Raw genomic sequence first — 16699 nt, 5'->3', positions numbered from 1 at the left:
CCGCAACTGGACGCAAAACATAATGCACCCCCGGCCTGACCAACAAGCATCAACAACACAGGGACCCCTCCAGAAAGCAGCAGTCTCACTCTTCGCCAGAAAAGAAGGGGACGGCTGCAGACGAAAAAAACCATCACGAAGACCGAAAGAGCAGAAACCTCTGCGCCAGAGGAGAGCATGAAGCGCCCCAACCCGACCCCCAGAGGCCAATGCCAACAGAAAAAGAGCCTCCGAGAACAAACCTGAACTGAAGGGGCCACAACAAACCGAGGAGAAGAAAGAAAAGAGATCACTCCGTCCAATGACCAGGACAGATCAGGCGGCGCAGAAAGAACTGAAAGCATCAAAACTGAAAGCAAGCTGAAGCGGCTCCGCCAGCACCGCACGAGAAGAGGCGACAGTATGGGGCAAGATAACATCCCCAAAGCTCCACAAGAGAAGGACAAGACCATGCCAACAACGCAGCTACCTAAGAAGGGACAGAAGGAAAAGGAAGGGCCCCAAAAAAAACACTACACTGTTGCCAAGAAGCACGCAGGTGGGACACCATCAACAAAGCCACCCAACCACCAACAGAAGGGGAGAGACTCAAGGCAGGACCGAACTGGCCCCGCCATGGGCCAATTGAACCTAGGAAGAGGCGGAGCTGCGGGAAGACCTCGGGTGCGACCAAGAAACTAGCAGAGCCGGAAACCCAAGCCGGCAAAGGAGGAGATGGAACGTCTGCCGTACAGAAAAACATCCCAACGCCAGCAAGCCTGCCAGGAGATCAGTGACAACAGTCCCAAAGTGCGATTCTGGAGAAGGGACACCGAAAGACCGTGAAAATGCCACCAGACCAGTACTCGAACCAAGGAGTACGAGCCACGAGGATACGATCACCACATTTAAGAACCCCATAGGGAGGCACAAAAGAGAGAAGACTGACTACGGGACCCTAGGGGCACACGCACCAGGGGATACCGGTGAAATGAGAGCCCAAATTAGCCAAAGAGACAAGGGAAAGTAGTATTGCAGTGTCAGAGTAGTAGAGAAGCGGAACGCAAGAGCGTAGAATGAGGAAGCGATGTGGTGGAGGATAACACCACACATACCTTCAAGCGCAGATATGATAGAGCCCAGCAGGCCCAGGAACCTGCCCAAGAGCGAAGAACAAATGAGAAGCGGGACCAAAAAGCCAGAGCAGAGTTTGCGGAGTTGTGTTCTCCACAAACACAACTAGGGAAGTACAACTAGGTAAGCACTGTACAGAGAATCCAATGTATATGGAAGGGCAAAGCCAGTCACTGCAAGACGGGCAAGGAAGAAGTGACCCAGGGAAGACCACGAAAAACAGTGTCGTGACCCCCCTTGCAACCATTCACTCAGACGAACAAGTAAGGCCCCAGGAAGAAGCACGGAAGGGTCAACAAAAATCAACAACCAATCACTAACACGCATCCACAGCATAAAAACTGCTGCAAAATGTCACCTCAGAACACCCAGACAGGAACACTTACCCCATAACATACACCCCTACCATTGTACCTCGTAACCTGGTGGAGGTAGGGCCCCTATCTGGACTCAAGCATGGGCTGGACATGCATATGAGTGGGACTGGATGGGTATGAACAGGAGCTGACTCGTATGGCCCAATAGGCCTGCTGTAGGAGACTGGATGGGTATAAACAGGAGCTGACTCGTAGGGCCCAATAAGCCTGCTGCAGGGACCTGTGTTCTGATGTTCGTATATCCGTATCCAAGAATCACTAACCAGTGTCTGGCCGAAAGAGAAGCCAGACCGCATAATCTCACCTACAGAACGTAGGCACGAACGTGTCACAACACAACATAGCCGAGAAGAGTCTGGGAACACCACCAGTGGAAGAAGGCAGAGCCGCCCATGCAGGAGAAAAGGGTAGAGGCAAAGGAGGAGCCCAACACCCATACCCAGGGAAAACCCCACATCAGCCCCATAGCAGCAAACCAGAACACCCCCAGGAGCTACTAGGCACGGACTGGAGAATGGAGAAGAGTGAGAGGTGAAGCACTTGAGAGAAAAGGGGTGCAAAACCCCAGCTCACGTGTACACAGCCCATATCAAAACAAACAAAGCGCATGCGCAACAGGGATGCCAGATGTGGGTTGCCAGAAGTCGCGAGCTGAAGAAAAAAACACGAATGTGACTAAAAAACAGACAAAATAGTGTTGTCAACGACCGAATCCCATATGAGAGTACACAGGACAGCCGCCAACCGTAGTCGAAAAGAGCAGGAAGGAGCGAAAAGAAACATAGCACAGCTACCCATTTGGGCTACAAAGAGCCCAACCAGGCTACAAGGAGCCTAATCTGGCAACCTTGTGCCGCGCAGGACAATGCACGGAGAAAAGAGACAAACACAAAAGAATGAAACAGGACCGAAAAACAAGAAGCTTGGAGAAGGGCCAACAAGCCCCAGAAAGGACCGGAAGACGACAGACGTTCCAAGAATACGGGAAGAAACAAAACTTCCCGATCATTCTAGAACATAAAGAAGCAAACGTGAAGCATGAAGGCATGGAAGGCAAAGTCACACCCGAGACCAAAAGTCATGCAGATCCCCGAGAGGCGGGGAACATGACTAAAGGCCCGTCCCAAGAAGAAGGGTGAAGAAACGTACCCATCGAAGGACAGACCAGACGGATCCAAGTGACAAGGAACCAATCCTGGGGAGGGCTCGACTCCCAAAACATGTACGGAGAGGGGGGAAGAAAAACCCCCCCCCACTCCTCGTAACCGCAAGCCCCACCCAAAGGGTAGAAAAACCCAGGAGGGGTCCAAACGTCAGCCCCTCCCCAGCCCCGGACCACAAGGCAGGTCCTGGGACTGAGCCGTTCCCCCAAAGCCCCAGTTTCAAGAAATAAGCCAGGGCAACCGGACAAGTACTAAGGAAAGGATCCACTGGCAGACTCATACAACACGGCTGGAGGAACAGGCTCGAATGCCTCCCTCGTTACCCCAGAAGGGGAAATTCCCTGAGACCGCCCGAGTCTCAAGACCAGCGAAGCCCCGCCCCAACTCCGAACCCACAAACGGCAAGGATCCGGATGCAGGGAGGAAGGGGGGGAAGGGATACCATAACAGGGAAAGACAAGGGGCTTGGAAGGAACAAAATCGAAGCGTCCAACACCCCCAAGCCCCATCACACCAACTAAAATGGGGAGGCCCCGGGGCTCCCAGGGAGCAAAGGACCTAACGCGTTGCACCACTGAAACCTAATTTCCAACGCCCATGCTGCCTGCACCCGCATTGTCAGCATAAGACTGGGTAATCGAGCCACAAACAAGCAACAAAACTTGCAGGGCTCCGGGCCGAAGGTGCCACCGACCTCACAGTCAGCAGACAGAGGCAAAACAATGAGAGTCACCCTAAGACAAGGGTACAGAGCCACCCTCGAACTCGCACAAAGTGAGGGGGGACTCCATGGCCACATCCATCGGACCCACGCGCCCTCTCGGAGTTTCCCAGGGTCCTGAGCATTTACCTACAGGGACTTACGCCCAGGTAATCCCAGGCAGGGTACTGCTAACCGGCGCCCACAAGTACCAAACAACTTTCTAAGAACTGAACACCGGTACGTGTACACTCATGGGGACCTAGCAGGGGGAGCCACCGGAAGAACACTCAGTACACAGGTGGAAAGAACCAAGGCAGACCTCCCCACCAGGCAGACAAACAAAAAGAAAACCCCGCACGAGGACCACGTACCCAGGCGGAACAGAGCCGGCCGCTAGGATTGGTGAAAACAAGCTACGCAGTACCCATGCTCCTACCAGCGCAAAACTGCCCCTCACCCTAAGGCGAACAAGGGAGACAGAACACCCTAGCATACAAAAAGCGGCTGAAAACCAAGCAGGAAACGGCCTAGCAGAGGCAGAATCTAAGGAACTTGTGGAAGGTGGCCCCAACCCCCAAGGGCAGTACTTATAGGGCACCTAGGGAAGGGAACCTTAGGCGCATGCAGCCCGAGTACTGAAGAAACACTCCCGGCTTACGCACCACCTAGAAGACAGTCACCACACACTAGGTACAGTGCTGAAACAACCACCGGAGTCAGAGCACACGACCTCAGCCTTTAACATCAGCCTTAGAACTAACAGGTGGATAGTCGGCGTGAAGGGTCTGGGGCTCCCCCTTTCCCCTCACAGGGGAGGGGGGAAGCTGCGCAGACTACAGCGCGGCGACATGTGACGTCATGATCGTTTGCTTGTTTCTTTTAGGGGAGTTCTATCTACTTGTTCGGCTTTTGGTAAAAATAATTTCACCAGAATAGGGGTTTGTTTTTGAATGCTTACCTTTCTGGGTGCCTGACCCGGTCGATGGCAGACATAGAATGCTTTCAACCACACAGGGGTTTCTATAGGCCATTGCTCCCCCATGCCTCTCTGAGGGGGGGCCAGGTTCTAGCTCGTGGTCCCCGGTAGGCCCACAGAACTCCATACACATGACTGAGGCCAAAGTCTGACATTAGCATATCAGCCTAGTAAGCTCTGGGAAGCCGAAGGGGTTCCCCCCAGAAAGGGCATAGAAAACCTAATTGCCAGGGCCCAAGCTAATTCCAAGGAATGAGCAAGAACTGCCTGACAACACACAAGACGAGAAGCAAAGAACAGAGACACCGCCTCCAGCAGGATCGGCAAAACAGCTTCAACAAGTCAGCCGATGCTCGCACCGCCGAGACCAGTGCACCAGACCCAAGATCGGCACCCAGCGTCTCCACATTCTCCTCAAGCCGACAGCTTGAGAAGGGAAAAGAAACGGAGGACTGAAGCAAAATGTCCACAGGTGTGTAAGCCCTCAGTTACCAGGTCCGCCAAAAGGGAGGGAACCTGAAGCTGCACCTAGTCCACGTCATTGACATTCCCATTGGTCGTAGCAGTCTTAACAGCATTTCAAGTCTTAAAAATCGATTTGTGAATGCAACTCTAAAATTCTTCTATGAAGACCTGCCATTTTTGGTGGAGTGCAATGCCTTAGAAGTTTCCATTTCAGCAATCATGTACCACAGTGGGTGTCCAGGACAGTGCATGGTAGCAAACTTCATTATCCATGGTAGAGAAAGAGGCTACTGCCATTATAGAGTGTTATGATCTCAGCCTACAGGAGAAACGAGTCTCCCTCCTTGAGAGTTATTCGTCAAGCCTGACCTGATTAGAAGGTCTAGCAAGTATTGAGGTGATAACGCATATGTAAAATGGCTGGTTGGATATGTGTAACAGTTTGAGATTAAGGGCAATGCAGAAGAAAATAGATAAATGACGGGCTAGGAGATGTGGACATTTTGCTGGAGGCGTGAGGCTCGCTTCTGGAAGGGCTTTGACCTCACTTGAGTGCCAGACATCGCAGGGGGAAGCCGCGCTCCGTTGAGCTCCCGTCAGAAGGGAACCCCTAGTGATATATCTCGAAGAGAAGAGAAGTGTGCGGACGTACCAGCTGTGGAATCGAGCTGGGAACGTTGTGGTCTCAAGTCCTGGTCGACGAGCAGATATTAAATCGCCCAGAAGCATTATTGTGGGCTGTGTGGAGCGCCCTGACCAGACGCCGTCAGAGGGAAAGCGCCCTCGACCAATTAATCTGTGGTAAGCACGATAAACGCCAGTTCATTGTGATTGCTTGTAGTTGGTCGTGTGCCCAGCGACAGTAGCGATGTTTATTTATAAGTTAGACATATTTTAATAAGGCAGAAAGCCTGAAATAAGAGAGTGGAGAGGGAGGAACACGGAGCGACGTCCGTCCCCTCTGAGCGCTGGCGGACGACTGAGGGAGCCTGGCTCCGGATGGAGGAAGACCCTCCCAGCGAGTGAGGACCGCCGCCAGGCGAGGTGGAGTATGGACCCGCCCAAAACGGGGGAGTCCACTCTCACTGTATGTAGAGGACAGATAGAGGTTTGAGGCAAGCATATTGTGCGGTTATTTTTGTTTATGTGTTAAAGGGGAACATTTTATTGGAGTGTCGATGGGTTGCAGGTTTGTCTTTTGGGGAAGAAGTTGCTGAGAACTTCGAAGCCAGCAGATGAAGTAATTGATGAGACTCCAAAGGTAGTGGAGCAGAGGACCTCGAGCTGTGAGGAGAAGCAGCAGTGAAGAGGAGTGTCACGTGCTTCTGTAGAGGTGGTGTAGCAGCCAAGAGAGCTGTGGAAGAACCTAACAGAAGGGTGAAGCACCGTAGTTGCACAAGGAAACTTCATGATAGCAGCCTGGAGGAGCTGCAGAGGATCCTGGTAGTGAAGCCCGGAAGAACCTAAGGATATTAGGGTTGTGAACTTCCAGAGGTGGAAGGGGAAGTTCTGGTGGATTACTTATAGGGAGTTGATAGTGTTTGGTTGTCATTAGCGTGCAAGACGCAGTGAGAGGTGAGTGACTGTTGGCATTCTTACGTCAAGGAGTTTTTTATACTGAAGTATCAATGAACATTTATACTGGTATATGTTATTGCATTCAAATGCTGATTTTCTGTATATATATGTTATCTTGCTGATGGGGCAACAGTGTATGTAGACTTGACCAACTTGAGGAGGTTAATAGTATCAGGTGGTGAACCAGGAGATAGGATACCACTTGATAAGCTGATAATAGAGTTCTGATGGTATTGGAGTGCAACCTGATTGTGATATTATAGAGTATAGGATTCATTATTATTATATGTGTGTATGTATCGTGTATGTGCTTTGTTCAGTAAATGTGTCACAATTTGCTGGTGTTTGCCCTTGTCCTAGTGAGGCTTCCCAGGAAGTAGTGAAGAAGGAGAGAGAGAGAGAAAGAGCCAAGAACCACTGCTGTGGACAGGGTAAAAGGTAATACTAATAAGTCAAAAGGGGATTGAGGAGATCATATCACCTAAGGAGAGAGTGGGGAGTCACAGCGGCTCGAGTGGGTGTGTGCACGTGACAACGAGGCTGAGTGTTGGAGCCGCATCCCCTAAACGTGTGACGTGGAGCCCCTCTCCAAGAGCCAGAAGCGCCTAGTGTGATCTCCTAGTAAAGTGTAAGCACTCTACCGAGTTGTGGGTTGGGTTGTCCGTAGAGAAGGACCAACGACGACAACACCAACCAACCCACAGTCTATAAGAAGAGGCAGTGCATAAATGAAGCCATTTCCTAGCCGGGCATCATTTTGTGCTGATTACTGAAGTATTTATGCTGGTTAACAGAAGACAAACTAAACTAAAAAATAATGAAATACAGGAATGGATGTTGGAGCTGGAATCCTTCAGCTATACCATATAGTATCACCTTGGTAAAGAAAATGTGCCTCCTAATATGCTAACAGAGAGAGCACTGAGAGACTGAGAAAGCATTCTGCTGTTCAACACTCCCTGCATCAACTCTCACTGAAATTTCTAACTAATACAACCCCTGGTCCAGTGCTACTTCGATGTTTTGTTCAGTCTACTAAGACTGACCCTCTAGTTGACCAGGTTGACCTCACTGATCAATGTAGATCCAATTTATGCAAGCATTAGGTATTTAAATGGATGCCAGTCTACAGTATCTATCAATGATTTAGCTCCATGTTCAATGAGACTTGACAGCTCCAATGAAACAACAAGATATTTTGGCCTGATTACCAGAATCAACCCTCTCCAGTCCATGACATAGGGACAAGAATGATGGACTACACCTTAAGATTGTCACTTGCCATATGGGGGTAGCCATTAACTATTTACCCACCTTCTCCAGGGAGACCCACACAGTCTGCCTGGGTACCAAAGTCTCCTGGCTGTTATAGCTGAGATTAACATCATGGAGTGTAGTAAACAGAGTGCTGATGAGAAGTATTTATTCAAATTATCTGCCATGTTTACTATTAGAAAATAATCTAGAGGAGGGAAGAATGTGATATTCATAAATATCATAATTAGATTATAATAATTTGTCCTTAATGTAAGGTTCATTATGATGTTAATTTGTAATTCCCAATTTTGATACTTTGCTTTGTATTATTTCAGATACTATGTAGTGAACTGAGCCTAATAAATCTGAAAAATAGGATTCAAGAGTATAATTCACCATCCTTAAGCTCAGTAAAGGACAGTATTTGGGGAGTCAGGTTTAAAGCTGCTGCAAAATTTACTTTTCGTTCTACACTTTTTATATTATACAATAATATTGCACTAATTAACATACTGCTATTTAAGACATTCAGGTCTTAAACATATAGTAACCAAAAATACAAAAAATGTAGCATCTCAACCTTGTTCTAACAATTAAAAGTATATCATAAATTAAAACTCACTTTGCATCTCCATCCTTGACTTTTCTGTACATGCATTGTCAACTCGTAAGGGTCGTCCCCCAATTTCAAATCCATTAAGATTACGCATGGCAGAGAGAGCAGTTTCTTGGTCTTTGTACTCACAAAATCCATAGCCTTTTGGTTTACCAGATTCACGATCATACATAAGCCTGAAAGATTAGACAATTTAAAATTTAGCAAAGTCATTTATTCTAATTCTTAATTAATTTAATTTCAATGACTCATTACATTGAGAACACAAACATATTTCATACATACAGTACATACATAGTATTATCACAGTACCTACTTTTATAGTGTGGGAAAGCATCAGCCTCAAGAAAAATAGAGCTCTAAGTCAAATTAAATGTCCTTTTCTGTGGGGGAGCCCTGTTGGCTCCCTGAAGCTGTCCAAACTGACAAGTGATATTAGTCTGGGGTCATCAGTTACAGGAGTTCTTTATGCCTACCGGGAACCATGAGCCAGAACCTGGTTCCCTCAGAAAGACACAGGGAGCAATGGCCTATGAGCACTTTATATTTAAAGTATGTTATACTTGCCATCAACCAGGGATGGCACCCAGAAAGATAGGCAAAACAAAACAGACCATAAGCGCGTGAAAATTTATATTTACATCCGAACATAGCAAAATAACTCCCTCCCCCCCCCCCAAATTCAAACCAACAAGCAACATGTGATCCAACTTGCACACCCACTAGTTAGTGCCACCCCCTCCCAATAGGAAAGGGGTAGCCGGCTTGAGTGAGCCGGTGGCTCACCATCACAGTTCTCGACTGATGTGCATGACGGTCACCTCTGACCTCACTTTCCTGTTCTGGATTTTGCCAGAAATCTGTTTCCAAGTCACTGGCAAAATCTGAAATTTTGCCAGTGGTTTCTGTTATAGGTTCAGGATTGTACCATCGTACCATTGTACCAGGGAACCTAGAACAGAAACCACAACACCTCCAATAAAATTATATTACAAATCAACCATGCACAGTGACCATAAGAATAAAGGTACAAGAACATAAGAACATAAGAATAAAGGTAACTGCAGAAGGCCTATTGGCCTTCTGCAGAAGCCCTATATCAGAAGGCCTATTGGCCTTCTGCAGTTACCTTTATTCTTATGTTCTTATGTGCTTCGTCCCCCATTTATCCCCTATGTATCCCCTTGTTTTTACCTTTATTGTACTTGTCTTATCATCTGACCCCGTACGGGTATAAAACGAGTTTTGTAATTTCTTTTCATTTGAGAATAAATCATGGAGGTTCGAAACACTGTGCAAATTGTATAAATAAGTGTAATACATTCTATAGTAATTCACTTTTTTTTCACCTTGAAATAATGAAAATGAGTTTTGAAGAACTCCTCTTTCAGCTAAGCCCTGATGCTAGGAAAATAGTTAGAGGGATAGAAGCCCTAAATCAGAAGATAGTAAATACAGAATATGCGGTCATATTCAATGAGACATGTTTAAAAGAAAACCTGCTGCCAGTATACACCAAAATAAATAAATAAATAAATAAATAAATAAATAAATAAATATATTTATATATATATATATATATATATATATATATATATATATATATATATATATGTATATATATATATATATATATATATATATATATATATATATATATATATATATATATATATATATATATATATATACAGTGGTACCTCGGAATGCGATTGTCCCTGTATGCGAGATTTTCGGAAGGCGAGGTGTATTTACTCCAAAAATTTGTCTCGGAAGGCGATGGTTACTTCGGGAGTCGAGTTTGAACGCGAGTTTGTTGATACGCGTACAGCCGACCTAGCGCGTGGTCGTTCGGCGATCGTCGCCCCTCTGCCCCGCTGCCCCTCAGTTCACCATTGTCTCGCGCGCAGTGACTACCCCCACATCAATTCTTGTCGTGAATTTTCAGTGTTTTGTTGGATTTTTGGTGATTTGTCTATACAATTTGTTATTATATATCTCACCATGAGTCCCAAGAAAGCCAGTGGTAAGGATAAAGGCCAGAAAGCTCATGTGAGGATGACAATAGAGCAGAAACAAGAGATCATTCGAAAGCATGAGAACGGTACACGTGTTGTTGATCTTTGTAGGCAGTACAACAAAGCGACATCAACAATATGCACTATACTTAAGAAGAAAAATAAGATTATGAGTGCTAATGTGGCAAAAGGAGTAAGAACATTAACGACACAAAGACCACAAATACTTGAAGAAGTGGAAAAGTTGTTATTAATTTGGATACACGACAAGGAGTTGAGGGGTGATAGTGTTTCGGAGGCCATTATTTCTGAGAAAGCCAGGGTGTTGCACGAAGACCTTCTAAAGAAGACCCCTGCAACGAGTGATGCAGAAAAGAAAGAGTTTAAGGCAAGCAGGGGCTGGTTTGAAAAATTTAGAAAGAGAAGTGGTATCCATAGTGTTACAAGGCATGGGGAGGCAGCCAGCTCAGACAAACCAGCCGCTGGACGATTTATTGACGAATTTAAAGAGTTTGCAGAGGCTGAGGGATACCTACCGCAACAAGTGTTTAATTGTGACGAAACAGGACTGTTTTGGAAAAGAATGCCTAAGAGGACATACATTACCAAGGAGGAAAAATCCTTGCCTGGACACAAGCCTATGAAAGATAGGTTTACGCTTGTGCTGTGTTCAAATGCGAGTGGCGATTTAAAAATTAAACCCTTGCTAGTGTATCATTCTGAAAATCCAAGGGTTTTCAAACAGTATAATGTGCAGAAAACCCGTTTGTCTGTGATGTGGAAGTCTAATAAAAAAGCATGGGTGACTAGGCTTATTTTTTCGGAGTGGGTGAATGAAGTGCTGTGCCCTGCCATAGAAAAATATCTGCAGGAGAAACAATTGCCACTCAGAGCCGTGCTTCTCCTTGACAATGCTCCTGCTCATCCTCCAGGCTTGGAAGATGATTTGATGCCTCAATGCAATAAATTCCTCACAGTTAAATTCCTTCCTCCTAACACCACTCCTCTAATTCAGCCTATGGACCAGAAAATCATAGCGAATTTTAAGAAACTGTATGAAAGGGCACTTTTCCGGAAATGTTTTGAAGTGACTGAAGCCACAAACCTCACCCTCAAAGAGTTCTGGAGAGAGCATTTTAACATTTTTAGTGCTTTAAAACTCGTTGACAAAGCCTGGCAAGAAGTGACTCAAAGAACCCTGATCTCTGGCTGGAGAAAATTGTGGCCTGAAGGTGTGAGAGAACTAGACTTTGAGGGGTTTGAGCCTATAAATGATGCGCCTATTGTTGAGGAAATTGTTAGTCTAGGCCAGAAAATGGGCTTGGAATTGGATGGTGATGATGTGGAGGAGTTGGTGGAAGAACACAACGAAGAACTGACCACCGAAGAACTCCTAGCCCTTCAACAGGAACAGGAAGCCAACACAGCAGCGAATGATTCTGCAGTGGAGGAGGAGGTGGTGGCAACAACACCAGCGAATGTCCCTTCTGCAGTAATGAAGAAGGTGTGTCAGATGTGGGAAGAGATTCAAACAACTATTGAACACACTCACCCAGACAAAACTGTAGTAGGCCGTTGTATTAATCTTTTCAATGACAGTGTGATGCCTTACTACAGAGAGAGCTTGCGAAGAAGGGAAAAGCAAGCTTTCATGGACAAATATTTGGTGAAGAAATCGAGCAGTGAACCTCAACCAGGACCTAGTGGCACTCAGGTTAAACGTCCCAGGGAGAGCACACCAGAAAGGTCCTCACTGCCTGATGTGATTATGGAAGGGGACTCCCCTTCCAAACACTAACTCCTCTCCTCCTCCCCCCTCCTCACCATCTTCCATACGCCTACAGCACTCGACAGTAAGGTAAGTAATAACTGGAACATACTTTTGTAGGTTTATTTAGATGAATTAGGTATAAAAATTTAGTTTGATGTGGGGTTTTTGGGGTAGTCAGGAACGGATTAATTCATTTCCCTTTATTTCTTATGGGGAAATTAACTTCGGAATGCGAGTTTTCGGAAGGCGAGGCGTCTCCAGGAACGGATTAAACTCGCATTCTGAGGTATGCCTGTATATATATATATATATATATATATATATATATATATATATATATATATATATATATATATATATATATATATATATATATATATATATATATATATATATGTCGTACCTAGTAGCCAGAACGCACTTCTCAGCCTACTATGCAAGGCCAAATTTGCCTAATAAGCCAAGTTTTCCTGAATTAATATATTTTCTCAAATTTTTTTCTTATGAAAAGATAAAGCTACCCATTTCATTATGTATGAGGTCAATTTTTTTTTATTGTAGTTAAAATTAACGTAGATATATGACCGAACCTAACCAACCCTACCTAACCTAACCTAACCTAACCTATCTTTATAGGTTAGGTTAGGTAAGGTAGCCAAAAAAGTTAGGTTAGGTTAGGTAGGTTAGGTCGTCGAAAAACAATTTATTCATGAAAACTTGGCTTATTAGGCAAATCGGGCCTTGCATAGTAGGCTGAGAAGTGCGTTCTGGCTACTAGGTACGACATATATATATATATATATATATATATATATATATATATATATATATATATATATATATATATATATATATATGTCGTACCTAGTAGCCAGAACGCACTTCTCAGCCTACTATGCAAGGCCCGATTTGCCTAATAAGCCAAGTTTTCCTGAATTAATATATTTTCTCTATTTTTTTTCTTATGAAATGATAAAGCTACCCATTTCATTATGTATGAGGTCAATTATTTTTTATTGGAGTTAAAATTAACGTAGATATATGACCGAAGCTAACCAACCCTACCTAACCTAACCTAACCTATCTTTATAGGTTAGGTTCGGTTAGGTAACCGAAAAAGTTCGGTTAGGTTAGGTTAGGTAGGTTAGGTAGTCGAAAAACAATTAATTCATGAAAACTTGGCTTATTTGGCAAATCGGGTCTTGCAGAGTAGGCTGAGAAGTGCGTTCTGGCTACTAGGTACGACATATATATATATATATATATATATATATATATATATATATGTATATATATGTATGTATGTGTGTCTCATTGAATATGACCGCATATTCTGTATTTACTATCTTCTGATTTAGGGCTTCTATCCCTCTAACTATTTTCCTAGCATCAGGGCTTAGCTGAAAGAGGGAGTTCTCCAAAACTCTTTTTCATGATTTCAAGGTGAAAAAAAAAGTGAATTACTATAGAATGTATTACACTTATTTATACAATTTGCACAACGTTTCGAACCACCATGGTTCATTTTCAAGTGAAAAGAATTTACAGGCATACCTCAGAATAAGAGTTTAATCCGTTCCTGGAGACGCCTCGCCTTCCGAAAACTCGCATTCCGAAGTTAATTTCCCCATAAGAAATAAAGGGAAATGAATTAATCCGTTCCTGACTACCCCAAAAACCCCACATCAAACTAAATTTTTATACCTAATTTACCTAATTCATCTAAATAAACCTACAAAACTGTGTTCCAGTTATTACTTACCTTGCTGTCGAGTGCTGTAGGCGTATGGAAGATGGTGAGGAGGGGGGAGGAGGAGAGGAGTTACTGTTTGCAAGGGGAGTCCCCTTCCATAATCACATCACATAACCCCATGCCTTGTAACACTATGGATACCACTTCTCTTTCTAAATTTTTCAAACCAGCCCCTGCTTGCCTTAAACTCTTTCTTATCTGCATCACTCGTTGCAGGGGTATTCTTTAGAAGGTCTTCGTGCAACACCCTGGCTTTCTCACAAATAATGGCCTCCGAAACACTATCACCCCTCAACTCCTTGTCGTGTATCCAAATTAATAACAACTTTTCCACTTCTTCAAGTATTTGTGGTCTTTGTGCCGTTAATGTTCTTACTCCTTTTGCCACTTTAGCACCCATAATCTTATTTTTCTTCTTAAGTATAGTGCATATTGTTGATGTGGCTTTGTTGTACTGCCTACAAAGTTCAACAACACGTGTACCGTTCTCATGCTTCCGAATGATCTCTTGTTTCTCCTCTATTGTCATCCTCACATGAGCTTTCTGGCCTTTATCCTTACCACTGGCTTTCTTGGGACCCATGGTGGGATATATAATAACAAATTGTATAGACAAATCACCAAAAATCAAACAAAACACTGAAAATCCGCGAGAAGAATTGATGTGGGGGTAGTCACTGAGCGCGAGACAATGGTAAACTGAGGGGCGGCGGGGCAGAGGGGCGACGATCGCCGAACCACCACGCGCTAGGTCGGCCTGTACGCGTATCAACAAACTCGCGTCCCGAAGTAACCCTCGCCTTCTGAGACAAATTTTTGGAGTAAATACTGCTCGCCTTCCGAAAACCTCGCATACAGGGACAATCGCATTCCGAGGTACCACTGTACAGAACTGGTTGATTTATACCCGCACTGAGTCAGGTGATAAGACAATAAAGGTAAAAACATGGGGGATACATAAGGAATAAATGGGGGATGAAGCACATAAGAATAAAGGTAACTGCAGAAGGCCTATTGGCCCATACGAGGCAGCTCCTATCAACATACAAAGATTAATCAGGAGTAATTAGCCTGTTATGTTGAACAGTGTTTTCTGTGTTGGCATCGTTATGTTCTGGTATTGTCTTTACTCTCCTGGTGAGTAGAGTAAATAGTTCTGTGATTTGGGTGTTCCTTGTAGGTTATTCTATTCTTATGTGAATTGCAATTCACATAAGAATAGAACAACCTACAAAGAACACCCAAATCAGATGATAACTCGGGCCATAGCTCTACACTGACACCACCTGCCTTCCCTGACAACACCTTCTACCACTGACACCACCTGCCTCCCCTGACAACACCTTCCACCACTGACACCACCTGCCTCCCCTGACAACACCTTCCACCACTGACACCACCTGCCTCCCCTGACAACAACTTCCACCACTGACACCACCTGCCTCCCCTGACAACACCTTCCACCACTGACACCACCTGCCTCCCCTGACAACACCTTCCACCACTGACACCACCTGCCTCCCCTGACAACACCTTCCACCACTGACACCACCTGCCTCCCCAGACAACACCTTCCACCACTGACACCTCCTGCCTCCCCTGACAACACCTTCCACCACTGACACCACCTGCCTCCCCTGACAACACCTTCCACCACTGACACCACCTGCCTCCCCTGACAACACCTTCCACCACTGACACCACCTGCCTCCCCTGACAACACCTTCCACCACTGACACCACCTGCCTCCCCTGACAACACCTTCCACCACTGACACCACCTGCCTCCCCTGACAACACCTTCCACCACTGACACCTCCTGCCTCCCCTGACAACACCTTCCACCACTGACACCACCTGCCTCCCCTGACAACACCTTCCACCACTGACACCACCTGCCTCCCCTGACAACACCTTCCACCACTGACACCACCTGCCTCACCTGACAACACCTTCCACCACTGACACCACCTGCCTCCCCTGACAACACCTTCCACCACTGACACCACCTGCCTCCCCTGACAACACCTTCCACCACTGACACCACCTGCCTCCCCTGACAACACCTTCCACCACTGACACCACCTGCCTCCCCTGACAACACCTTCCACCACTGACACCACCTGCCTCCCCTGACAACACCTTCCACCACTGACACCACCTGCCTCCCCTGACAACACCTTCCACCACTGACACCACCTGCCTCCCCTGACAACACCTTCCACCACTGACACCACCTGCCTCCCCTGACAACACCTTTCACCACTGACACCACCTGCCTCCCCTGACAACACCTTTCACCACTGACACCACCTGCCTCCCCTGACAACACCTTTCACCACTTGCCTCCCCAGACAACACCTTCCACCACTGACACCACCTGCCTCCCCTGACAGTACCTGGTTGATACCTGGTTGATGGGGTTCTGGGAGTTCTTCTACTCCCCAAGCCCCGCCCGAGGCCATGCTTGACTTGTGAGAGTTTGGTCCACCAGGCTGTTGCTTGGAGCGGCCCGCAGGCCCACATGCCCACTACAGCCCAGTTGGTCCGGAACTTCTTTTAGAAAACAGTCTAGTTCCCTCCTAAGGATGTCCACGGCGGCTCCTGCAATATTTCTTAGTCTCTGGGAGGACGTTGAACAACCACAGACCTCTGATGTTTATAGTGTTCTCTGATTGTGCCTACGGCCGGTCGGCCGAGCGGACAGCACGCGGGACTTGTGATCCTGTGGTCCCGGGTTCGATCCCAGGCACCGGCGAGAAACAATGGGCAGAGTTTCTTTCACCCTATGCCCCTGTTACCTAGCAGTAAATTAGGTACCTGGGTGTTAGTCAGCTGTCACGGGCTGCTTCCTGGGGGTGGAGGCCTGGTCGAGGACCGGGCCGCGGGGACACTAAAAAAGCCCCGAAA

At 46.1% G+C, this 16699-nt stretch overlaps 1 protein-coding gene across 2 annotated transcripts in view; it reads right to left on the bottom strand.

Moving 5' to 3' along the window:
* The window catches only part of CstF64 (cleavage stimulation factor subunit 2 CstF64), a 119812-nt gene that overhangs the window by 83793 nt on the left and 19320 nt on the right, over positions 1-16699 (bottom strand). For both annotated transcript variants that reach the window (XM_045758673.2, XM_045758672.2), the window contains exon 3: positions 8255-8424. In XM_045758673.2, coding sequence (XP_045614629.1) covers positions 8255-8424 — 170 coding nt within the window. The remainder of the gene's footprint in view (positions 1-8254; positions 8425-16699) is intronic.

The sequence above is a fragment of the Procambarus clarkii genome, chromosome 59 (assembly GCF_040958095.1).
Source record: "Procambarus clarkii isolate CNS0578487 chromosome 59, FALCON_Pclarkii_2.0, whole genome shotgun sequence".
NCBI lineage: Eukaryota > Metazoa > Arthropoda > Malacostraca > Decapoda > Cambaridae > Procambarus > Procambarus clarkii.
The sequence above is the reverse complement of the archived record's forward strand: the minus strand, read 5'-3'. Positions and strand labels throughout refer to the sequence as shown.